General features: G+C 55.8%; 2 protein-coding genes across 6 annotated transcripts in view; both read left to right on the top strand.

Moving 5' to 3' along the window:
* Positions 1 to 5,872, top strand: part of MAP4K3 (mitogen-activated protein kinase kinase kinase kinase 3) — an 88,510-nt gene extending 82,638 nt beyond the window's left edge. For all 5 annotated transcript variants that reach the window (XM_068153063.1, XM_068153062.1, XM_068153061.1 and 2 more), the window contains 3 exons: positions 1,772 to 1,842; positions 2,285 to 2,340; positions 4,355 to 5,872. In XM_068153063.1, coding sequence (XP_068009164.1) covers positions 1,772 to 1,842; positions 2,285 to 2,340; positions 4,355 to 4,442 — 215 coding nt within the window. In that variant the 3' untranslated portion in view covers positions 4,443 to 5,872. The remainder of the gene's footprint in view (positions 1 to 1,771; positions 1,843 to 2,284; positions 2,341 to 4,354) is intronic.
* A 4,053-nt stretch (positions 5,873 to 9,925) lies between these two features.
* Positions 9,926 to 20,255, top strand: MAL (mal, T cell differentiation protein). Its single transcript, XM_068153070.1, has 4 exons — positions 9,926 to 10,248; positions 17,220 to 17,387; positions 18,418 to 18,555; positions 18,796 to 20,255. The coding sequence occupies exons 1-4, from the start codon at positions 10,162 to 10,164 to the stop codon at positions 18,868 to 18,870; spliced, it is 468 nt and encodes a 155-aa protein (XP_068009171.1). The 5' UTR covers positions 9,926 to 10,161; the 3' UTR covers positions 18,871 to 20,255.
* The last annotated feature ends 2,917 nt before the right edge of the window (positions 20,256 to 23,172 follow it).

Genomic DNA, 23,172 nt, shown 5'->3' with positions numbered 1-23,172 from the left:
CTTCAACCTTCTAATGGCCAAGCAGCTGAAGAGGAGCCAGCAGTGTGCCCAGGTGGCCAAGAGAGCCAGTGGCCTCCTGGCTGGGATCAGCAATGCTGTGTCCAGCAGGAGCAGGGAGGGGATTGTCCTCTGGGCCTCAGCTCTGGGCAGGCCACACCTCGAGGGCTGTGTCCAGTTTGGGGTAGCTCAATCCAAGAGAGATGTGGAGGGGCTGGAGCCAGGGCAGAGGAGGGCAAGGAAGCTGGGAAGGGCCTGCAGAAGAAATCTGAGGAGGAGCAACTGAAGGAGCTGGGGATGGTTAGTGGGAACCAGAGGAGGCTGAGGGCAGACCTCATGGCTCTCTCCAGCTCCCTGAAAGGACCTTGTGGAGAGGTTGGTGCTGGTAATTAGTGACAGAACAAGAGGGAAGAGCCTCAAGCTGCCACTGGGTAGGTTTAGACTGGAGAGTAGGAAGAATTTTTCCCCATCCAGAGTGCTCAGGCACTGGGCTGAGCTGCCCAGGGAGGTGGTGGAGTCCCCAAGCCTGGAGGTGTTTCAAGGTGGTTTGGCTGTGGTGCCTGGGGCTATGGTTTAGGGGTGAGCCTTGCAGAGCAGGGTCAGGGGTTGGACTTGGTGCTCCTGAAGGTCTTCTCCAGGCTGAATGTTTCTGTGAAGCTTCACCTGTATGAAGCCTGTGAATCACTCCTGGCTCACTCACCCATCCAGCACTTGTGCTCACAGCAGTTTTAGAGAACAGATCAAAGGCTCCGTTGTGTCTGTCTCACTGTGTGGGAATCCAGCTTCTCTGGTGAAGGATATGAATGAATGAATCTATGGGACAGAGACACTGAACATAATTGTTTGGACAGTTTTCCAGTGGTTACATACCTGGATTGCTTCACATGCTTCTGAAGGGAGAGATGAGGAAGGATGTGTGCAAAGGTGCAGGGTGGGAGCACCAGAGAGGAGGAACAGTAGGAACCAAAAGAATGAGTTGGAGGGAATTTGCTTCTGTCCTAGAGGGGAGGATGAAAAGCCATTGTCATGGAAAATGAGACTTCCATGGCTCCTGGAGGTTAGGAATGGGGGAAGGAAGGGGTAAATAGACCTGAAGCTGTTCACTGTGTGACCTCTGCACTTGCTGTAGTGCTCTGCTTGTCACAGACATGTTACCAGTGTCCTCTTCTGGCCTGATAGTGTCCCCAAAGAGCTCTGCGCTCCTTCCCCCGTATCTGCCCAGAGACAGATGAGGAGGATGCAGGTGGGGCATCTGGAGGGCTACACACTTGCCCTCTCTTTGAGGAAGGCCTAGAGCCATTTCCTTTCCCAGGGCTCACATGCAAGTGTCTGTCCCAAAGGGACAGGCTGGGAAGTGCAGGGGTCTGGAAGGCTTTGCAGTGCTAGTGCAGAAGGAGCACTCTGGCCAAGAGCCGCTGGGAAAGTGGAAGATGTCCCTGCAGCATCCCTGGTGGTGTTCTGTTGCATTTTCTGCTAGTCTGAGGGTAAGGAGGCATTTCCCAGGCAGCAGAAGGGGCATGTTTAGGACTAGACAGAAGGACAGGTTTAGAATTCTTTCTAGCTGAGTGGGAATGGGAACTCCACTCATTAAACAAAGAGATAAACACAGGCAGGCAGCTACTCTGGAGGCAGACTCAGCAACTCCAGTGAGACAGTTTGCAGGCTGTATGGGTGAGCATGGCACAACACAACCTACAGGTGCTGACTGCAGAAGAAAAGCTCAACTGCCTCAGAATTATGCCTCAGAACTGACTCCAGTGTTCTTTGTTACCAGTCTGTCTGCAGGACAGTGTGTTGGCCTTCTGGAAACATGGCATGCAAGGAAGGAGTTTCAGATCAAACGAGGTGAGCACTGCACTATGCTTCAGATTCTAGACTAACAAAAGCCAAGGATAAATGCAGAAGTCTAGAGCTATGCATCTGGGGAGGAACAGCACCAGGCACCAGTATAGATTGGGACTCATCCTGCTGGAAGGCAGGTCCATGGAGAAGTTCTAGTGGGCAGCAAGTTCTGCATGAGACAGCAATGTGTCCTTGTGGCCAAGAGGGCCAATGGCATCTTGGGATACAGCAAGAGAAGTGTGGCCAGCAGGGCTAGGGAGGTTCTGCTCCCCCTCTGCTCTGCCCTGCTGAGACCACACCTGGAAGGCTGTGTCCAGTTCTGGGCTCCCCAGTTCAAGAGAGACAGAGACCTGCTGGGGAGAGTCCTACAGAGAGCTCTTTGGTCTAGGTTAAAGCAGACAGACTGGTGCATGTGGTGCAAATGTTTCCCTTGTGTCTTGTCCAGATCACACAAGAAATTTCTGACAACACCAGGATATTCAGGCTCCTGGGATCGGACAGGTAGGAAAAGAAATGAACGTGGCATGCCAAAACAGAAGGATAATGTGTCTCTCCTCCCTTGCAAGCACTCTTTCTGCTTCTTTCTTGTGAGTCCTTCATTTCTTTTTAAGTTGTGGCCATCTCACTGATTCCTTTCCATACATGTCTGCCTTGCAGCCCTGCAAGTTTCTTTCTCAAAGAAGAAAAAAGAATGATTTCTTCTAAATGCCTTTGTGGGTTTCTGGAAATACTCAGCCATGCTAGCAAACTCCTCTTAGGCTGCTGTCACAACCTCTGGCAGTGGCCTCCTTTCTGTGCTGAATTCTTCTGCTTAACTTGGAGAACTCTGTACTTTCAGACAGTTCACTGTAGCTCCTCAAGATCTACTTCTTGAGACAAATGCCCTCCACAGGACTCTGGGCAACCTGATCTAGTTGAGGAGGTCCCTGCTTAATGCAGAGGGGGTTGGACTAGGTCACCTTTGGGTTCAGTAGGCTGTGTCTCATCAGCAAAGCTGCTTTGAAGGCCAAAAGAATGGAGTTGAGCATTTTAGGGATCTCCTGATTTTGCTGTAGCAGAACCAGGGTTTTTTACCACAAGGGAAGAGGAACACTGGAACAGGTTGCCTGGGGAGGTGGTTGAGGTCCCATCCCTGGAGATATTCAAGGTGAGGCTCAACAAGGCTCTGGGCAACCTGGTCTAGTTGAGGAGGTCCCTGCTGACTGCAGAGGGGGTGGACCGGATGAGCTTTGGCAGTCCCTTCCAACCCAAACCATTCCAGCATGGTCTGCATTAAATCCCCTCACAAGTGAGCCAGGACTTGTGGAGGCAGTGGATGGACACTTCCTATGTCAACAAAGCAGCTCAGCACCTGGAGATGGCTACTCTGCCTTGCTGTGGGGGTGTTGTCGTCACTGCCCAGATCAGGCAGGCCAGAGCTGCTACAGAGCAGCCTCTCTGTGCTAAGGTGACCTTTGGATATGTTTTTTATCATTTCCAAACATTTCATCTGATGTTTTCAAAAGGTACTTTTTATAAGGGCCTGTAGTGACAGGACAAGGGGAAATGGTTTGCAATTAGAGCAGGGGAGATTCAGGCTGGAGATCAGGAAGAAATTCTTTCCAGTGAGGATGGTGAGATACTGGGAGGGGTTGCTCAGGGAGGCTGTGGCTGCCTCCTCCCTGGAGGTGTTCAAGGCCAGGCTGGATGAGGCCTTGAGCAAGCTGGGCTGGTGGGAGGTGTCCCTGCCTATGGTAGAGGGTTGGGACTGGATGATCCTTGGAGGTCCCTTCCAACCCAACCCATTCTATGATATTTTTTCTCCACATGCTTAGAGATGAGCTGTTCCATCACTTTTCTAGTGTGAGGCTGCTGGAACCGTGGAGCAGGCTGCTCAGAGAGGTTGTGGAGTCTCCTCCTCTGGAGACATTCAAAATCTGCCTGGATATGTTCTTGTGTCCTGCCCTGGGTGCCCCTGCTCTGGCAGGGGAGTTGGACTGGTGGATCTTTGGGGGGTCCCTTCCAACCCCTAACATTCTGTGATTCTGTGAAATTCCAGCTGGAATGAAGAGAGGGAAATATTGTTGTGAGGGTAGTTGAATACAGAATCACCAAGGTTGGAAGAGACCTCAAAGATCATCGAGTCCAATCTGTCACCACAGACCTCATGGCTAAACCACGGCACCAAGTGCCACATCCAATCCCCTCTTGAACACCTCCAGGGATGGGGACTCCACCACCTCCCTGGGCTGCCCACCCCAATGGCGAATGACTCTCTCAGTGAAGAACTTTCTCCTCACCTCCAGCCCAAACTTCCCTCTTACTTACTGCAATAGGAGCCAAGAGAGGCTATGGGGGATCCTTGCCTGAGCAAGACCCTGAACTACCCTTGAGCTTGGCCTTGCTTTTGAACTAGGGAAAGAGAAACGACCACTGGTCAGCTGGCTTCTGGCAAAGAGTCTCTGCAGTTCCATCCAAGGCTGTTTCAAAAGTGGAGGCTTAATTGACACTGTGGCTTTTTGTTTTTTCCTTTTAGGGTTGTAGTGCTGGAGAGCAGGCCCACAGATAACCCCACAGCCAACAGCAACCTCTACATCCTGGCAGGGCATGAGAACAGCTACTGAGGAGAGCGCCTGGCGAGCAGCTCAGCGGGACAGGAGCACACTCCTGGCTGGCATTGCACAAAAGCTGCAGTCACCCCCACCTGAGTTCCTTTCTAATTTATTGTGGCACCAGAGGAAGCCAAGAATCCTTTGTGCTGTGGACACACAAGCATCAGGACACCGTGGCAGTGCTTCACTTACTGTTATGTAGTCTTTGTACATAGGCAGGATTCTCGGTGAAGCTTCTTGCCGGAGACCTCCACTGACTGTCTGTAAATAGCTGCCCTCCTGCTACGTACAAGTGTTAGCTGTACAGAGGGGGGAAAGTCACTGAGGAAGCAAAAAGCAAACTAAATGCATCTGGGGTACTCTTCTCAAGGACTTTCTCTCGTGTTTCTGGGATGCTAGCAACAAGTCCAGTCCGTCTAACACCATCCCTGTGTCTTTCTGCGACGTGATTTGCTAATCCAAAGGAATCTCAACAGGTTAGAGGGCGCAGCAGAGCAAGGCTGCCAACCCTGTGGGGCGCAGCACACTGGCTGTTCATGTTTGCACAACTGTCTTGGAGATGTGATGTATGTAAGTCACAAAAGGTAAGCTGTGACTTTGTGGCTGTCACTTGGGCTTCAGAGATCCTTGGTTTCTCACTTTCCTCGGGCGGTTCTCCACGTGCACCCAAGCCGTTCAAGACCTGCATTTGCCTCTTGAACTGCAAACTCTCCTCCTTCCCAGTGAAACTTCCTTTGTGCTTGAAAAGAATCCTTGCTGGATGGCTGTCACTCCCAGACTAGTGGTACCTGGCTGTTAACACTGCAGTAGGTGTTTGAACTCTTAGTGTTAAGACAGTGAGCGACACTAACAGCGCTGTTCATCTCCCTTCAGACAGGTTCATATCACAAAGAGCAGCATTCCACACGGTGGAAACGGCTCAGAGCTGTTGCCATTTGGACTCCTTCCTTCCTTCCTTCCTTTTTTTTGGCCTTATCATGATTTTCACACTTTCTTTGTTTTTTTTTTGGTTGCTGATTTGTTTTTGTTTTGCTGTTAGGATGTTAACACATGGCCAAAATAATTTAGTTACTACCTCATTCAGACAACACAAATGGTTACTACACATCACAGGAGCTTAGTTTCGATCAGAAGTTGTGGGGTGGGGTCTGGTTTTGGTTTTGGTTTGATTGCTGGGGTTTTTTTTTTTTCCAATGAAGTCTGTAAAAATGCCAAGGTTGGAGCAAAAAAATGCACACATTTGACTCCTGGTTTTTTTTTTCTTGAGGGGGGGGGTTTGTTTTATTTTTTGTATGTGTTCTTTCTATTTTATGGTGATACTGTGCACACTCAAAGCCAAACTGAAGTGATTGATGGGCCTGCATTGTTGTTGTGCTTGGTGATGCTTTGAAATCTCTTCCCTGATGTACATAATGTAAAATAAATCCTTTTTTTTTTCTTTCTTTCTTTCTTTCTTTATTTTTCTTTTAACATGTTGTTGTACAGTTCCAGACTCAGCACCTCCTGCACTGATTTTTCCCTCACGCCCCCCCCCCCCATCCATCCACCGGGATCTTGAAGTCTGCTATTAAATGCTGTGCCAAACACAGAAGCTGGGCATTTCTGAATGCATGATTGAATGGTTCAGACCGCTGGAGCTCAAGGCAGCTTTAGCCTAGCAGCTGAGGGCAGGCATGATTCAGAGATTCACAGAAGCAGTGCCCTCCTGCAGCCCAGCAGGCAGCTGTGTGCTGGGCTCAGCCAGAGGAGTGTGGGCAGCAGGGCAAGAGAGGGGATTCTGCCCCCAGACTCTGCTCTGCTGAGACCTCACCTCCAATCCTGCCTCCAGTTCTGGTGTCCCCAACAGAAGAAGGACACAGAGCTGCTGGAGTGAGGCCAGAGGAGGCCACAAAGATGAGCCAAGGGCTGGAGCAGCTCTGCTGTGAGCACAGGCTGAGGGAGCTGGGGGTGTTCAGCCTGGAGAGGAGAAGGCTCCAGGGGCACCTCAGAGCTGCCTGGCAATAGCTGAAGGGATCCTGCAGGAAGGCTGCAGAGGGACTTTTGCTGAGGGTGTCTGGAGACAGGCCAAGGGGGAATGGTTTGAAGCTGAGGCAGAGCAGGGTCAGGCTGGAGCTGAGGGAGAAGTTCTTCAGTAGGAGGCTGGTGAGACTCTGGCTTAGGCTGTCCAGGGAGGCTGTGGCTGCCTCCTCCCTGGGGGTGTTCAAGGCCAGACTGGATGAGGCCTTGAGCAAGCTGGGCTGCTTGAGAGGTGTCCCTGCCCATGGCAGGGGGTTGGATGATCTCTGAGGTCTCTTCCAATCTCAGCCATTCAGACTTCCCCCTCCCGGGACACCCCCCCCAGGAGACCCTCCAGAAGCCTCCAAACGCCACAGAACAACCCAGACACTGGGGGGACCTGACAAGAGACCCCAAAGCCACACTGAGACACCCCCAAATCTTTCGGGACCCTCCTGAGACCCCCACCCCGGGAGACCCTCCACAGGCCTCCAAACCGCTTCAGCTGCCCACAAAACCCCTTTAAATGCCCCCCCGCCCCAAACCCTTTACCTGCCCCCAGAGCCCCTTCAGAGGCTGCTGCGGAGCCGGAGCTCCGCCGCCGGCGGCAGCAGGCAGTACCTGCTCCTGACCACAAGGCGGCAGCAGGGAGCGCGAGCGGCAGGTCCCGCGCGGCGCCGCAGGGCGACCCAGGCTGGGTGGGGACCTCCCAGAGACCCCAGAGCCACGCGGAGACAGTCCCGGGCTTCTCCGTGACCCTCCTGGGATCCCCCGGGAGACCCTCCAGAGCCCCCCAACACCACAGAACAACCCAGACACTGTGGGGAGCTGACAGAGACTCCAAAGCCACATTGAGACACCCCCCTGGCTCCTCTGGGACTCTCCTGAGAGCCCCCCGGAGCCCCCAGGAGCATCTCCTGAGCCCCCAGCGCCTCTGGGAGCGCTGGGAGGACACTGGGGCCGCACTGGGAAGGACTGGGGGTCACTGGGTGTTACTGGGAGTACTTGAATGGGTTTTGCAGCTCCTGGAAGCACTGGGAGGACACAGGGATCACTGGGAAGGGCACTTGGGGGTTGCTGGAAGCAGTGGGAGGAACTGGGAGGATTCTGGGGCTTGACTGGGAGGAGCTGGGAGCACTGGGGCCATACTGAAACACTCAGAGGGACTGGGAGGACTCTGGGGGCTGTACAGGTGTGGAGGGGTCTGCAGATGTCTGCACTGGTCTGGAGGGGTATGGAGGATTCTGTAGATGTCTGGAGAGCTCTCTAGGAGTCTGTAGAGGTCCATAGGGATCTGCAGGGGTTCTGCAGTGGTCTATAGGGGTCTGCAGATGTCTGTATTGTTCTAGAGGAGCTCTGCAGGGGACTGTAGGGGTCTGCAGGTGTCTTTGGTGGCCTGCAGGGTACTCTAGAGGCCTGGAGGATCGTGTAGGAGTCTGCAAGGGTCTGGAGGTTTCTGCAGAAGTCTCCTGGAGTCTGTTGGGGTCTGCAGAGGTCTGTAGCAGTCTGTTCAGCCTGGAGAAAACTCCATGGGGACCTTAGAGCTGCCTTCCAGTAGCTGAATGGATCCTGCAGGAAGGCTGCAGAGGGACTTTTGCTGAGGGTGTCTCAAGACAGGCCAAGGAGGAAAGGTTTGAAGCTGAGGGAGAGCTGGGTCAGCCCGGAGCTGAGGGAGAGGTTCTTCAGTAGGAGGGTGGTGAGACTCTGGCACAGGCTGCCCAGGGGGATTGTGGAGTCTCCCTCTCTGGAGATATTCCAACCCCACCTGGATGAGTTCCTGTGTGCCCTGCCCTGGGTGCTCCTGCTCTGGCAGGGGGGGTGGGCTGGATGACCTCTGGAGGCCCCTTCCAGCCCCTAGCATTCTGTGATGCTGTGCAAGGAAGGCATCACTCTGGCTGTCAGCCTGGAGGTCGCTGTGAAGGTGACTGCTGGGCCAACATTCCAGCTGTAGGCAGTGTCTCCCATCACAAAGTTGGAGGCTTGGGCAGCACAATCATTCTTCAGAGGGTGTAGACTTAAGCCCTGGCAATGACAGGGCCCTTGGAATGAAATGATCCTTAAGATGACCTCCCAGCAGCCCAGGTTGCTCATCCCCAGGTTGCTCATCCAACCTGGCCTTGAACACCTCCAGGGAGGGGCAACCTGTGCCAGTGTCTCCCCACCCTCCCTGTCAAGAATTTCTTCCTCATCTCCAGTCCCAATCTGCCCTCCTCAAGCTTCAATCCATTCCCTCTGTCCAAGGTGGTTGACCAAACCCAGCTGTGTCAAGCTTCTGGAAAGATCCCCTCTGCCTAAACACATCTGCACGATCTCCCACTGATGGAGTGTTGCACTCACCAAATCCCAGCAGGGTGGGGCTGGAAGGGACTCCTGGAGCTCACCCACTCCAGCCCCCTGCTCCAGCAGGGCACCCACAGCAGCTTGCCCAGGATCACAGTGGCCCAGGGGGGTTGGAAGCTCTCCAGAGAAGGAGACTCCACAACCTCTCTGGGCAGCCTGCTCCAGGCCTCCAGCAGCCTCACACCAAACAAGTTTCTCCTCATGTTGTGGTGGAACCTCTTGGGTTCCAGTTTGTGCCCATTGCCCTTTGTCCATCACTGGGCACCACTGAGCAAAGACTGGCCCCAGCCTTGTGTCCTCCACAGCTCCTTTAGCTCTTGCTGAGACTTACAGAACCAACCAGGTTGGAAAGTACCTCAGAGATCACCAAGTCCAACCCATTCCCTAATACATAACAGCTCCTGGCAACTAGGCCATGGCTCCAAGTGCCACATCCAATCCCTTTTTGCTCAGATTCCCTCTGGGGCTGCTGTTCTCCAGGCTCCACAGCCCCAGAGGGGATGTGAATGATGAGTGGTTGCCCCTGCAAGGGCAGCACCCTCGTCTTGGGGTGCACCCCCAGCTGTGTGATCCTGGAGCAAGCTCCCCAGGGAGGTGGTGGAGTTGAAGAGTAGTGCAGGTGCAGTGCTCAGGGACATGGTTCAGTTGAGGGCTCTTTGGTGCCAGGCTGGTGGTTGGATTCCACCACAGAATTGTAGAATTGTTAGGGCTTGAAGGGGCCTCAAGGATCAGCCAGTCCCAACCCCCCTGCCATGGGCAGGGACACCTCACACTACAGCAGGTTGCTCACAGCCACAGCCAGCCTGGTCTGAAAAACCTCCAGGCAGGAGGCTTCCACCACCTCCCTGGGCAACCTGTGCCAGTGTCTCATCACCATCTTCAAGGTCTCTTCCAATCTGGGCAGTTCTGTGACTCTGTGACATTCCTCAGCCCTGCCTAGCATGCCCTGTCTCGCCCTGGCCACCAGCTGCCCTCCTGCCTGCTGCTGTGGGTGGGGGACAGAGCTGACTGACTGTGCAAACAGAGGGGCTGAGAGGCTGCCCAGCTGGCTGGGCCAGGTCTTCCCTCTTGCCCTTGGGGGTAAGCCAGTGCCACCCACCCACACCCAGGCCCTTGCCCTCAGGTTGTGCAGACAGCTGTGCCTCGAGTGCCCCAGCAGGGCTGCCCACCTCTCCTGCAAACCAGGGTGGCTCCTGCCAGCCACCAGGAAAGGCCTGGGCACAGGGGTTGGGCCACACCTGTGCCACTCACAGCTATCTTCACCTGCCAGTAGGAAGGAGGGAGGTGAGGAGGAAGAGCAGGAAGAAAGGAAGGAGGAAGAGAGAGCAGGAGGGGAGCAGGTTGCGTTCGGCTCCTAGCTCAGAGCGGCTGCCAGCGGCGGTGGGAGAGGCTCACGATGTCCTCAGCAACTGCCAGCACCTCTTTGCCCAGCGGCCTGAGGGTCCTGCTGACCTTCCCAGATGTGCTCTTCATCCCTGAGCTGGTGAGTGCTGCCACAGGGCAGGGCAGGTGCTGCTGGGGAGCAGGTGGCAGGGGGCTGAGGGACCAGAGGGCTGTGGTGCAGGAGGTCCCTTGAGCCACATGGGGCTGGGGGCACCCCCTGACCCCCTGCCTCTCCTCCAGAGCAAAGCCACAAGCCCTGAGCTGGGGGCTCTGACCTTCTCCTTCAGGCTGCAGGGGATTGTGTGGTGCCTCTGCACCCTTGCAGGGATTTGCTGCCTTCACAAAGTCGGGAGGGCTTGCTGGGGGCTTTCATTCAGCCACTTCATGAAATGGGAAATGATAAAGGAGGCTGCCTGAGGTTACCAGCAGCAAGCATCCTGGGCTGTGGAAGCTGTGCAAGCTGTGCAGCTCAGCTGCAACCTCCCAGTGCAGTTCAGCTGCAACCCTCCTATGCTGCTCAGCTGCACCCCTCTTGTGCTGCTCAGCTGCAACCTCCCTGTGCAGCTCAGCTGCACCCCTCCTGTGCTGCTCAGCTGCACCCCTCTTGTGCTGCTCAGCTGCAACCTCCCTGTGCAGCTCAGCTGCACCCCTCCTGTGCTGCTCAGCTGTAACCTCCCTGTGCTGCTCAGCTGCATCCCTCCTGTGTTGCTCAGCTGTACCCCTCCTGTGCAGCTCAGCTGCAACCTCCCTGTGCTGCTCAGCTGCAAACTCCCTGTGCTGCTCAGCTGCAACTTTCCCAGCGTGCAGGAGGTGCAGAGCTGTGCCTGGGGCTGTGGGCAATGCTGTGTGAGCAGAGTTAAAGGAGCCCCTTGTAACTTCTTCCCACATGGTCACTTCCTCCAGCAGAATAAGATCATAGCCTGAAGGATTTGGCACAGGTGATCAGAAGCAGTTGCTGTGAGCACTGCCTAGGAGAGGGAAAGTCTCAACCAGAACCTTTCACCCTTGCACTCCCCATGTCCTCTGTGCCCCCCTGCAAAAGGATCATGGAATCGATAGGGTTAGAAGGGACCTCAAGGATCATCCAGTTCCAACCCCAAGTGCTGCCAGAAGAGCAAAGTTTCAGCCTACCTTATGAAGTTCAAGAAGGCCGAGGGCAAGGTCCTGCAGCTTGGTCAGGGCAATCCCAGGCACTGATATAGGCTGAGTGTGAAGTGGCTGGAGAGCAGCCCTGAAGAAAAGGCCTTGGGGGTGCTGGGGGAGGAGAAGCTCAAGAGGAGCCAGCAGTGAGCACTTGCAGCCCAGAGAGCCAAGCAGAGCCTGGGCTGCAGCAAGAGAAGTGTGGCCAGCAGGGCCAGGGAGGGGATTCTCCCCCTCTGCTCCACTCTGCTCAGACCCCACCTGGAGCTCTGTGTCCAGCTCTGGAGCCTCTCTTCCAGGAAGGATCTGGAGGTGCTGGAAGGGGTCCAGGGAAGGGCCACGAGGGTGAGCACAGGGCTGGAGCTGCTCTGCTCTGGAGACAGCCTGAGAGAGTTGGGGTTGTTCAGTCTGGAGAGGAGAAGGCTCCCAGGAGACCTTCTTGTTGCCTTGCAGTATCTGCAGGAGGCTCCAAGAAAGCTGGGGAGGGACTTTTGAGGGTGTCAGGGAGTGATAGGACTGGGGGGGATGGATCCAAGGTAGAAGTGAGAAGATTCAGATTGGATGTCAGGAAGAAGTTCTTGCCCATGAGGGTGGTGAGACACTGGCACAGGTTGCCCAGGGAGGTGGTGGAAGCCTCCTGCCTGGAGTTTTTCCAGGCCAGGCTGGCTGTGGCTGTGAGCAACCTGCTGTAGTGTGAGGTGTCCCTGGCCATGGTGGGGGGAATTGGAATTGGATGCTCCTTGAGGTCCCTTCCAACCCTGACAGTTCTATGATTCTATGCTCATGGCTTTGAAATGCCTGCTTATAATTCCTGCCTCCAGGGGAGTTGGCAAGGGAGTTCCTTCAGGAACAAACAGCAGCAGCCTCTCCTTTGGTCTGTGTAAGGTCTTGGAATGTGCATCCTGAAGGCTCAGGAAAGAGGAATGCTGCATAACAAAACTGCTGCAGCTCTGGAGGTACAGGACTCCAGGCTGTGCAGCTGCATTGCCTCTCCTGTGCACAGAGGAGGTTGCTGCCTGCAGTCACAGCAGCCAGGAGTTTGTCAGTCCTCAGGGGGAGCTGAGGTTGCCTGCAATGCTGGGGTGTTCAGCCTGGAGAAGGCTCCAGGGAGACCTCAGAGCAGCCTTCCACTACCTGAAGGGACTCCAAGAGAGCTGGGGAGGGCCTTTGGACAAGGGCTGGGAGTGACAGGAGGAAAGGGAATGGATTGGAGCTTGAGGAGGGGAAATGGAAACTGAAGATGAGTAAGAAATTCTCGGCAGTGAGGGTGGGGAGACACTGGCACAGGTTGCCCAGGGAGGGGCCAGTTGGAACCGGATGAGCTTTAAGCTCCCTTCCAAGCCAACCCATTCTGTGCACCTATCAATATGGTAACTACCCAAAAATGATGAGAGAGCTGCACAAGAGCCAGAAGATGCCACCAGCAGCTGAGATGACTGCCCCAGCTGGATGTGCTGAGTGGGACAGATGGGCAGAGTCCAACAGGATGGCATTCAACAAGTCCAAGTGCCAGGTGCTGCACTTTGGCCACAACAACCCCATGCAGAGCTACAGGCTGGGGTCAGAGTGGTTGGAGAGCAGCCAGGCAGAGAGGGACCTGGGGGTGCTGATTGACAGCAACTGAGCCAGCAGGGTGCCCAGGTGGCCAAGAAGGCCAATGGCATCCTGGCCTGGATCAGGAATAGTGTGGCCAGCAGGAGCAGAGAGGTCATTGTGCCCTGTACTCTGCATTTGTTAGGCCACACCTTGAGTGCTGTGTCCAGTTCTGGGCCCCTCAGTTTAAGAAGGACATTGAGAGACTTGAAGGTGTCCAGAGAAGGGCAACAAGGCTGGGGAGAGGCCTTGAGCACAGCCCTGTGAGGAGAGGCTGAGGGAGCTGGGGTTGCTTAGCCTGGAGAAGAGGAGGCTCAGGGGTGACCTTATCACTCTCTACAACTACCTGAAGGGAGGTTGTAGCCAGGAAGGGGTTGGTCTCTTCTCCCAGGCAAGCAGCACCAGAACAAGAGGACACAGTCTCAAGCTGTGCCAGGGGAAGTTTAGGCTGGAGGTGAGGAGAAAGTTCTTCCCAGAGAGAGTTGTTAGCCATTGGAATGTGCTGCCCAGGGAGGTGGTGGAGTCCCCATCCCTGGAGGTGTTCAAGAGGGCATTGGACGTGGCACTTGGTGCCATGGTCTGGTCATGAGGTCTGTGGTGACAGGCTGGACTCGATGATCCTCGAGGTCTCTTCCTACCTTGGTGATACTGTGAACTACCAGTTTTGATTCTGTGAGGTTTCAGTCTTGGAATGGATTCTATTATTTAACTTTGGTTTCTTTTCTTTTCCTTTCTATTCTATCTTTTTTTTTTCTTTTCTTTATTTTTTTCCCTTTCCCTTTCCCTGTCCCTTTCCCTTCTTTCCCTTTCCCTTGTTCCCCCCTTTTTGATTTTTCTCTTGGTTTATGTTATTTGCAGAGCTTTCTGTGTGCCTGGAGGTTTTTCAGGCCAGGCTGGCTGTGGCTGTGAGCAACCTGCTGTAGTGTGAGGTGTCCCTGCCCATGGCAGGGGGGTTGGAGCTGGCTGATCCTTGAGGTCCCTTCCAACCCTGACAATTCTGTGAGAGCCAGGCCTGCCTGCACAGGCTGGGACAAGCTGCAGGCAGAGGTTTGCTTTGGACAAAAAAGCCTCTCAAAGGACCAGGTTCTGTCAGCCTGCTGTCCCCAGCCTGCTGTGGGTTGGGTGTTGAAAGCCTTTTGACCCTTTCCTGTATTTTATGAGGCTGCTGAAAGTCATAAAAGCCCCAAGTCAGGAATCAAAGCATGTCAGACATTCCTGCCTGGGTGAACAAGCAGATCAGCATCAGAGATAGAGCTAAGGAAGGAGAAAGGATACTTCTCCCACCCACCTCAAATCTCACCCCATTTCTGGGTTTTTGTGGAGCAGCTGGAAGGCTGTCTCCAGGGTCCTCAGCTGCAGCACATTCCTGGTGTGCCCTCAATCAGTGCCAGCCTTGGGTTGTTCCAGGAGGCACCAAACCAGCAGCTTTCCACAGCCCTGCTTGCAGTCAGGTTATTTGCCAGCCCTCACTCAACACCTATCAGTTTGTGCAGTGGGACCAGGGAATTTCCCCACCACTGTGGGCTGGCACCAGTGTGGTGACACTTCCTGAGCAGCACACTGCAGACACTTCTCCTCCACTGCAAAAGCAGAGACCTGTGGAATGGGTTGGCTTGGAAGGGACCACAAAGATCATCTAGTTCCAACCCCCTGCCATGGGCAGGGACACCTCCCACCAGCCCAGCTTGCTCAAGGCCTCATCCAGCCTGGCCTTCAACGCCTCCAGGGAGGAGGCAGCCACAGCCTCCCTGGGCAGTCTGTGCCAGTGTCTCCCCACCCTCACTGGCAAGAATTTCTTCCTCATCTCCAGTCTCAATCTGCCCTCCTCAAGCTTCAACCCATTCCCTCTCATCCTGTCACCCCCAGCTCTTGTCAAAAGTCTCTGGCCAGCTCTCCTGGAGCCTCTTCAGGTAGTGGAAGGCTGCTTTGAGGTCTCCCTGGAGCCTTCTGCTCTCCAGGCTGAACAGCCCCAACTCTTTCAGCCTAATCCCGTAAGCCTCAAGCCCTTTGATCATCTTTGTGGCCTCCTCTGGACCCTCTGCAGCAGTTTCATGTCCTTCTTGTGCTGGGGGCTCCAGAGCTGGACACAGCAGTCCAGATGAGGTCTCAGCAGAGAAGGCAGAGGGGCAGTCACCTCCAAGGCCACAGAAATGCTCTATTTTGTATGAGCTGGGACCTGGCTGCTGCCTGGCCAGGGATCTGCTGCTGGTCAGAATGATCACAGGCTCACAGGCTATTAGGGGTTGGAGGGGACTTCCAGACATCATCAGGTCCAACCCCCCCTGCCAGAGCATCCTAGTGAGACTCTGAGAGTTACCTCTGGGGATTTGCCTGGCAAATCCAAGACCAGTCAGTGATGAGAGGCAGGTCCCCCCAGCAGCTCTGATCTCCACCCAGGGTGTGTTTAGCTGAGGAGCTCCTCACTGCAGGGGGCTGCATGGCCTAAACTGTGCACTAGCTGAAGAACCAACCAGGCTGATGTGGCACAGAGCAAAGCTGTGAAGTGTGTTTGGTGCAAAGACACCACCTGTAGCTTGGACATCATCCTGCAACACTGGAGATCATCCTGCAGCTTAGACACTATCCTGCAGCACTATAGATCATCCTGCAGCTTGGAGATCATCCTGCAGCTAGGACATTATCCTGCAGCACCGGAGATCATCCTGCAGCTTGGACACTATCCTGCAGCACTATAGATCATCCTGCAGCTTGGAGATCATCCTGCAGCTTGGACATCATCCTGCAGCACTATAGATCATCCTGCAGCTTGGAGGTCATCCTGCAGCTTGGAGATCATCCTGCAGCTTGGACATTATCCTGCAGCTTGGAGATCATGCTGCAGCTTGGACACTATCCTGCAGCACTGCAGATCATGCTGCAGCTCAGACACCGTCTTGCAGCATTGGAGATGATCCTGCAACTTGGAGATCCTACTGTCAGATGAAGCCAAGTGTCCTTCTGTTCCCCACCCCACCAGAGAAGCCATCCCAAAGTCTCCAGGCTGGCTGGGAAGATTTGGGGTCCCACCTGCTAGTGGAGCAGCAGCTGGCACCTCGCAGGGCTCCAGGGCAGGCAGTGAAGGGTGACATGAAGAGGGGGGACAGGAATCCAAGCCCTGCTTCCCAGCAGGAGCTGACAGCCTCAGCCTTACTTCCCCTGGCTCAGGGAGGAGCTGTGGCTGTGCTGCTGCTGCTCAGCCTGGGGCTCTCTCTCCTTCCAGAGGGACATTTGCAGGTGGCCTTCAGGGGCCATGTCTGTGTCCAGGGCTACTCAGTGTTGGGTCAGTTCTGTTTCAGATCTTTATCAGTGACCTGGAGGAGGGGATCCAGGCACCCTCAGTGGCCAAGGAGGCCACCAGCAGCCTGGCCTGGATCAGCAGAGGTGTGGGCAGCAGGAGCAGGGCAGGGATTGTCCTCCTGCACTCAGCACTGGGGAGGCCACACCTGCAGTGCTGGGCTCAGTTCTGGGACCTGACTGCAGGAAGCACATTGAGGGGCTGGAGAGGGTCCAGAGAAGGGCAAGGAAGCTGGGGAAGGGTCTGGAGAAGAGGGCTGGGGAGGAGCAGTTGAGGGAGCTGGGGGTGTTTAGTGTGGAGAAGAGCAGGCTGAGGGGAGACCTCCTTGCTCTCTGCAGCTCCCTGAGAGGAGGCTGGAGCCAGAGGGGGCTTGGTCTCTCCTCACATGCAACAAGTGACAGGGCAGCAGGGAACAGCCTCAAGCTGTGCCAGGGGAGGTCCAGGTTGGGTATCAGGAACAATCTCTTCCCAGCAAGGGCTCTCAGGCACTGGCCCAGGCTGCCCAGGGAGGTGGTGGAGTCCCCATCCTGGAGGGGTCTCAAAGCTGTGTGGCTGTGGTGCTGAGGGAGGTGGTTGAGTGGCAGTGGCTGAGCAGCAGTGGTGGCTCTGTGAGCTCTGGGGGAGTGGTTGGCCTGGAGGAGCTCTGAGGTCTCAGCCTCAGCAGCTCTGTGATTCATGAGGCCATGTCTGTGGTGTTTGTGCAGGATTTGCCACCACTGCTTTGGGGGATTTGCCAGGCTGGGTGTGGAGCAGCCCTGAGCTTCCCTGCCCCTCGAAACCAGCCCTCAGCAGGGCTGTGCCAGCCTCCTGGGCATGCCAGCCTGGGGAGAGGCAGGAATGGCCCTGACACCAGGAACCAAGGCTGTGGTGAGGGCACATCAGGGGCAGATGCTCCCAGCCTGACCCCCAGCTCCAGGTGGAGGCTGGGGAGAGCTGAGGCAGCCCTGGGTGGCTGCCCTGCGCAGTGCTGGTGCTGGAGCCAGCGTGGCTTGGACTCTGCTCTGGCTGTGTCGATTTACCCCAGCTCTGCCCTCTCTCCCAAGGTCTTTGGGGGCCTTGTCTGGATCCTGGTGGCCTCCTCGAGGGTCCAATCACCCATGCTGCAAGGCTGGGTGATGTTTGTCTCTGTCTTCTGCTTCGTCATGACCAGCCTCCTCCTGTGCCTCTACATGGCTGGTGTGCACAGAGGCAGCAGCTCCTGGGTTACCTTGGTAAGTGCCTGTGACAAACCCCAGGGCCTCAGCCCTCTCTGCTGTCACCAGCAGGCAGTTGTGTCCTCTGCACAGCACACCACAGGCTGGGGCTCACTTGTGTGGGTTCCTTTCCCTCCATGGTGTGCTTCCTCCTTGGCAAGGACCATGAGGAGGACCCTTCCCTCACACTGGAGGGATCCATCCAGTGGGACCTGGGCAGGCTGCAGAGCTGGGCCCAAGCCAATGTCATGAGACTCAGCAAGACCAAATGCAAGGTCCTGCACCTTGGTCAGGGCAATCCCAGGCATTGATATAGGATGAGTGAGGAGTGGCTGGAGAGCAGCCCTGAAGAAAAGGCCTTGGGGGTGCTGGGGGAGGAGAAGCTCAAGAGGAGCCAGCAGGGAGCACTTGCAGCCCAGAGAGCCAAGCAGAGCCTGGGCTGCAGCAAGAGAAGTGTGGCCAGCAGGGCCAGGGAGGGGATTCTCCCCCTCTGCTCCACTCTGCTCAGACCCCACCTGGAGCTCTGTGTCCAGCTCTGGAGCCTCTCTTCCAGGAAGGATCTGGAGGTGCTGGAAGGTGTCCAGAGAAGGGCCATGAGGGTGAGCAGAGGGCTGGAGCTGCTCTGCTCTAGAGACAGACTGAGAGAGTTGGGGTTGTTCAGTCTGGAGAGGAGAAGGCTCCCAGGAGACCTTCTTGTGGCCTTGCAGTATCTGCAGGGGGCTCCAAGAAAGCTGGGGAAGGACTTTTGAGGGTGTCAGGGAGTGATAGGACTGGGGGGAATGGATCCAAGGTAGAAGTGAGGAGATTCAGATTGGATGTCAGGAAGAAGTTCTTGCCCATGAGGGTGGTGAGAGACTGGCACAGGTTGCCCAGGGAGGTGGTGGAAGCCTCCTGCCTGGAGGTTTTTCAGGCCAGGCTGGCTGTGGCTGTGAGCAACCTGCTGTAGTGTGAGGTATCCCTGCCCATGGTGGGGGGAATTGGAACTGGATGCTCCTTGAGGTCCCTTCCAACCCTGACAATTTATGACTCTCTGATCCTTGCTCCCTAGGATGCCATCTGCCAGTCGACTGCAGCTCTGTTCTACCTCAGTGCTGCTGTGCTGGAAGCCTTCTTCACCTACAGCATTGCCCCTGTCGCTCAGATACCTTACTACCTGCTCATCTACCGGGAGAACATTGCTGCTGTGGTGAGTGTCAGGCAAGCAGGTGTGGCAGTTTTAGGCAAGCAAAGATCTGCTCTGGAGGCTGCTCCACAGCCGCTGGATCACGATCTCCAGAGCAGATCTTGACTCGCCCCAGCTGTTCAATCCCTCCAAGCACGCAAGGGTCACCAGGCCTCCAAGGGTCACCAGGCCTCCAAGGCACCCAGGAGGTGTTTGCTGAGTGCTAATCAAAAGTTAACTGGCTGCTGTGTTTGCCCACTGCAGGTGTTTGCCTTCGTGGCCACCCTGATCTACGTCATCCATCAGGCGTGGTCCCTCCGGCGATGGAAATCCTCCTAAGAGCCTCAGCCCTTGCAAACCTCCCTCATGGGCACCCAAGCTGGTCAACCACTGCCACTTCCAGGCTGGGGTTAGGGGTTTTTTTTTGGGGTTATTTTTGGTGTCTGTTCTATACTTTCCATGTGAGGACTGTGGCAATGAAGACAGAGAGCCTGCCAGAGGAAGCGCTGCCCTTCAGTCTCCTCTGGGTTTGGTTTGAGGCAAGGTAATTGGGGGCCCAAACCCATCCAGCTTTCAAAGGAAAGGTACAGATGGGGCCCCTGAACCACACCATGATGCCCTCAGGGTTGTCCCTCCTGTCAGGGGAACAATCATAGACTCAGAATGGGTTGGGCTGGAAGGGACCTCCAAAGGTCATCTAGTCCAAGCCCCTCTGCAGTCAGCAGGGGCATCCTCCACCAGAGCAGGAGCCTTGTCAAGCCTGACCTTGCATATCTCCAGGGATGAGGCCCCAACTACCTCACTGCTCTACAAGGAGGTCTCCCCTCAGCCTCCTCTTCTCCACACTAAACACCCCCAGCTCCCTCACCTGCTCCTCTCGAGACCCTTCCCCAGCTTCCTTGCCCTTCTCTGGACCCTCTCCAGCCCCTCAATGTCCTTCTTGCAGTGAGGGCCCAGAACTGAGCCCAGCACTGCAGGTGTGGCCTCCCCAGTGCTGAGTGCAGGAGGACAATCCCTGCCCTGCTCCTGCTGCCCACACCACTGCTGATCCAGGCCAGGCTGCTGGTGGCCTCCTTGCCCACCTGGGCACCCCCTGGCTCATCTCCAGCCAGCTGCCCACCAGCACCCCCAGGGCTTTCTCTGCTGGGCACTTTCCAGCCACTCTGCCCCAAGCCTGCAGCCTTCCTGGGGCTGTTGTGGCCCAAGTGCAGGACTCAGCCCTTGGCCTTGTTGGATCTCATCCCATTGGCCTCAGCCCATGGATGCAGCCTGTGCAGGTCCCTCTGCAGAGCCTGAGAAGCATGGGTGTGAAACCAGGTCCTTGATGTTGCTGCCCATCCATGTCAGCCTGTTCCCCTCCCTGAACCTGCTGTTCCAGAAGAGCATCTTCATGCCCTGCCTGGAGATGCCATGTCTGACTGGTGATGACAAAGAGGGACAATGTTTAACTTGCCCTGGGGACAGCATCACTTCCTCCAAGCCCTGGAGGGTGGTGCTGGACTCAAAGGCACAACCACAATGCCCAGGAATTGCAATTCCTGGAACCTCCCTCCCCCACCAAAACTCAACCTGGAGGGTGTGCTGGAGGCTGTGGGAGAATGGTGTGGAGGACGAAAACAAGACCTTGCCTAACCAGAAGCCATCAGCTCTTGTCTTGGGTGCAGGGACCTTACCTACCCTTCCCTTCTGTAGCTAATAAAGAATGGTGTTGTTGGGATGGTGCAGAGGAGGTGTTGCTGCTGCTTTCTCCTTGCTGCTGACACAGTCCTGCCCTGCCCTGCCCAGCCTGGGCAGTGTCTGAGCAGGAGGCACAGCTGGGGCCATCAACAAGAGGAGAGGAGGGAGACCACGGGGCCCTGCAGCCAGGGGTTAAAGCAGCTCAGATCAATCACAGAAGTGTTTTGGTTGGCAAAGGCCTCTAAGCTCATCCAGTCCAACCAGCAACCCAGCACCACCATGGCCACTAAGCCATGACCCCAAGTGCCATGGCCACACTGTTCTGGAACACCTCCAGGGATGGGGACTCCACCAGCTGCCTGGGCAGCCTGTGCCAATCCCTGATCACTCTTGCAGAAAAGAAATTCTTCCTAATCTCCAACCTAAGCCTCCCCTGGCACAATTTCAGGCCATTTCCTCTCCTATCACTGATTAACTAGTAGAAGAGCCCAACCCCCACCTGGCTCCAGCCTCCTCTCAGGGAGCAGTGAGGTCTCCCTTCAGCCTCCTCTTCTCCACACTAAACACCCCCAGCTCCCTCAGCTGCTCCTCCCCAGCCCTCTTCTCCAGACCCTTCCCCAGCTTCCTTGCCCTTCTCTGGACCCTCTCCAGCCCCTCAATGTCCTTACAGTGAGGGCTCAGAACTGAGCCCAGCACTGCAGGTGTGGCCTCCCCAGTGCTGAGTGCAGGAGGACAATCCCTGCCCTGCTCCTGCTGCCCACACCACTGTTGATCCAGGCCAGGCTGCTGGTGGCCTCCTTGGCCACCTGGGCACCCCCTGGCTCATCTCCAGCCAGATGCCCACCAGCACCCCCAGGGCTTTCTCTGCTGGGCACTTTCCAGCCCCTCTGCCCCAAGCCTGCAGCCTTCCTGGGGTTGCTGTGGCCCAAGTGCAGGACCCAGCCCTTGGCCTTGTTGGATCTCATCCCACTGGCCTCAGCCCATGGATGCAGGCTGTGCAGGTCCCTCTGCAGAGCCTTCCTGCCCTCCAGCAGCTCCACACTGCCTCCCAGCTCAGTGCCATCTGCAGACTGACTGAGGGTGCCTGGGTTCCCTCATCCAGACAGCTTGACCCCAGCTGACCAAACTGGGGGAGAGGGGAGAGGAAGAGGGTGAGGTTCAAGGTTGTAGTGTTTGTCTCCCCAAGTGCCCATCAGGAATAGTGGGCCCCAGCCTTCGTGGGTATGGCTGAACACCTGCCCATGGGAAGTGGGGAATGAATGCCTGGCTCTGCTTTGCTTCTCTGTGGGGCTTTTGCTTTGTCCATTAAGCTTCATCTCAGATCAGAAGTTTTCTTGCTTTTACCCTTCCCATTCCCTCCCCCATTCCACTGTGAGAGGCTGTGTGGGGCTTAGTTCATAGATGGATAGAATGGTTTGGGTTGGAAGGGACCTTGAGCTCCCTGCCAGCCCCTGGAAGGGACCAGTCCCAACCCCCTGCCATGGGCAGGGACACCTCCCACCAGCCCAGCTTGCTCAAGGCCTCATCCAGCCTGGCCTCCAACACCTCCAGGGAAGAGGCAGCCACAGCCTCCCTGGGCAACCTGTGCCAGTGTCTCTCCACTCTCACTGGCAAGAATTTCTTCCCAATCTCCAGTCTCAATCTGCCCTCCTCAAGCTTCAGTCCATTCCCTCTTCTCCTGTCACTCCCAGCCCGTGTCAAAAGTCCCTCCCCAGCTCTCCTGTAGCCTGTTCAGGTACTGGAAGGCTGCTCTAAGGTATCCCTGGAGCCTTCTCTTCTCCAGGCTGAACAGCCCCAACTCTCAGCTGTCCCCACAGCAGAAGTTCTCCAGCCCTCTGATCATCTCTATGGTCTCCTCTGGACCCTCTCCAGCAGCTCCAAGTCCTTGTGCTGGGGGTCTCAGACCTGCAGGTGTGGGCTGAGCAGAGCAGAGGGGCAGAATCCCCTCCCTGTGCTGCTGCTCTCCCTGCTCTGGATTCAGCTCAGCACACAGCTGCCTGCTGGGCTGCCAGTGACCACTGCTGGCTCCTGGGCACTTTGTCACCAACTGACACCCCCAAGGCCTTCTCCTGCAGGCTGCTCTCCTGCCACTCCTTACCCAGCCTGGATTTGTGCTTGCTATAATTGCTAGATGAGGCTAAACCATGTCAGTGAGTCTATGTCAATGGGTTCTTGGACCCAAGAGGGAGGATTTTCAGAGCCAAGGAGGATTTTCTTTCACCTTAGAGGTTCCTAATAAGGCAGGAGGGAAACAAAAGCTGCTTTGGAGCCACCTCTGTTGCTTCAGATCAAGGGGCAGCTTTTGAGCTGTGCCCATGGCTTTGTCTCTAAGCTTTTTAATTGCAATGTGAGGAAAAGATTTGATTGCTTTGTATTGTTTCCTTGTTGCTTGTTTTTCTTCCTTGCTGCAACCAATTCAGCCTGACCTGCTCTGCTGCTTTTTTTTTCCTCCTTTTTTTGTCTGTTTCACTGTGACAACAGCAACCTGATTGCAAGAAGAGGTGGAAACAGAAACCCCTTTGCAGAGCAGGGAGGAGACCTCTGAGCCACTTTGGCCATTGGCACTCGGGTCTGAAGGTTCAGCATGCACCTGGTTGGAACTGGTGTCAGCCTGGCCTCAGGTGAAGGTGAAGGTGTGGGCTGTGGGGGAGGGCTGGTGCTCAGGTGTGCCCTGCCCCTCTCAACACCCCAGACCTCAGCACCAAAGCCACCTTTCTGCTTGGCTCCACTGGCAAAGGTTGTGGTCACACCCTGGGCTCTGCTCTCTCTGTCCACCTCCTGTTCCCAGCACCTTTGCTGCCTGTCCCCTCCTGGCCATCTCCCTGTGCCCTGTGGCTATCACACTTGCAGCCTATCTCTTGGCAGGGCTCCAATCTCTCCTCCTCAGTTCCTTTGCCCTTTACTGCTCCTTTCCCTGCCACACACCAGTTTACACCAGTCTGCACCAGTTCACATGACGGTCTG

The sequence above is a fragment of the Melanerpes formicivorus genome, unplaced genomic scaffold (assembly GCF_026170545.1).
Source record: "Melanerpes formicivorus ecotype bairdi unplaced genomic scaffold, bMelFor1.0.p_v2 SCAF_25, whole genome shotgun sequence".
NCBI lineage: Eukaryota > Metazoa > Chordata > Aves > Piciformes > Picidae > Melanerpes > Melanerpes formicivorus.
This window is presented reverse-complemented; position numbering and strand designations above follow the sequence as displayed.

What these genes read in the sequence shown, in the direction of transcription:
- MAL (XM_068153070.1), top strand. Translation starts at nt 10,162, where the DNA reads ATGTCCTCAGCAACTGCCAGCACCTCTTTGCCCAGCGGCCTGAGGGTC. An exon ending in GCAGCTCCTGGGTTACCTTG is followed by an intron (nt 17,388 to 18,417) that starts GTAAGTGCCTGT and finishes CTTGCTCCCTAG; the next exon opens with GATGCCATCTGCCAGTCGAC. An exon ending in GGGAGAACATTGCTGCTGTG is followed by an intron (nt 18,556 to 18,795) that starts GTGAGTGTCAGG and finishes TGCCCACTGCAG; the next exon opens with GTGTTTGCCTTCGTGGCCAC.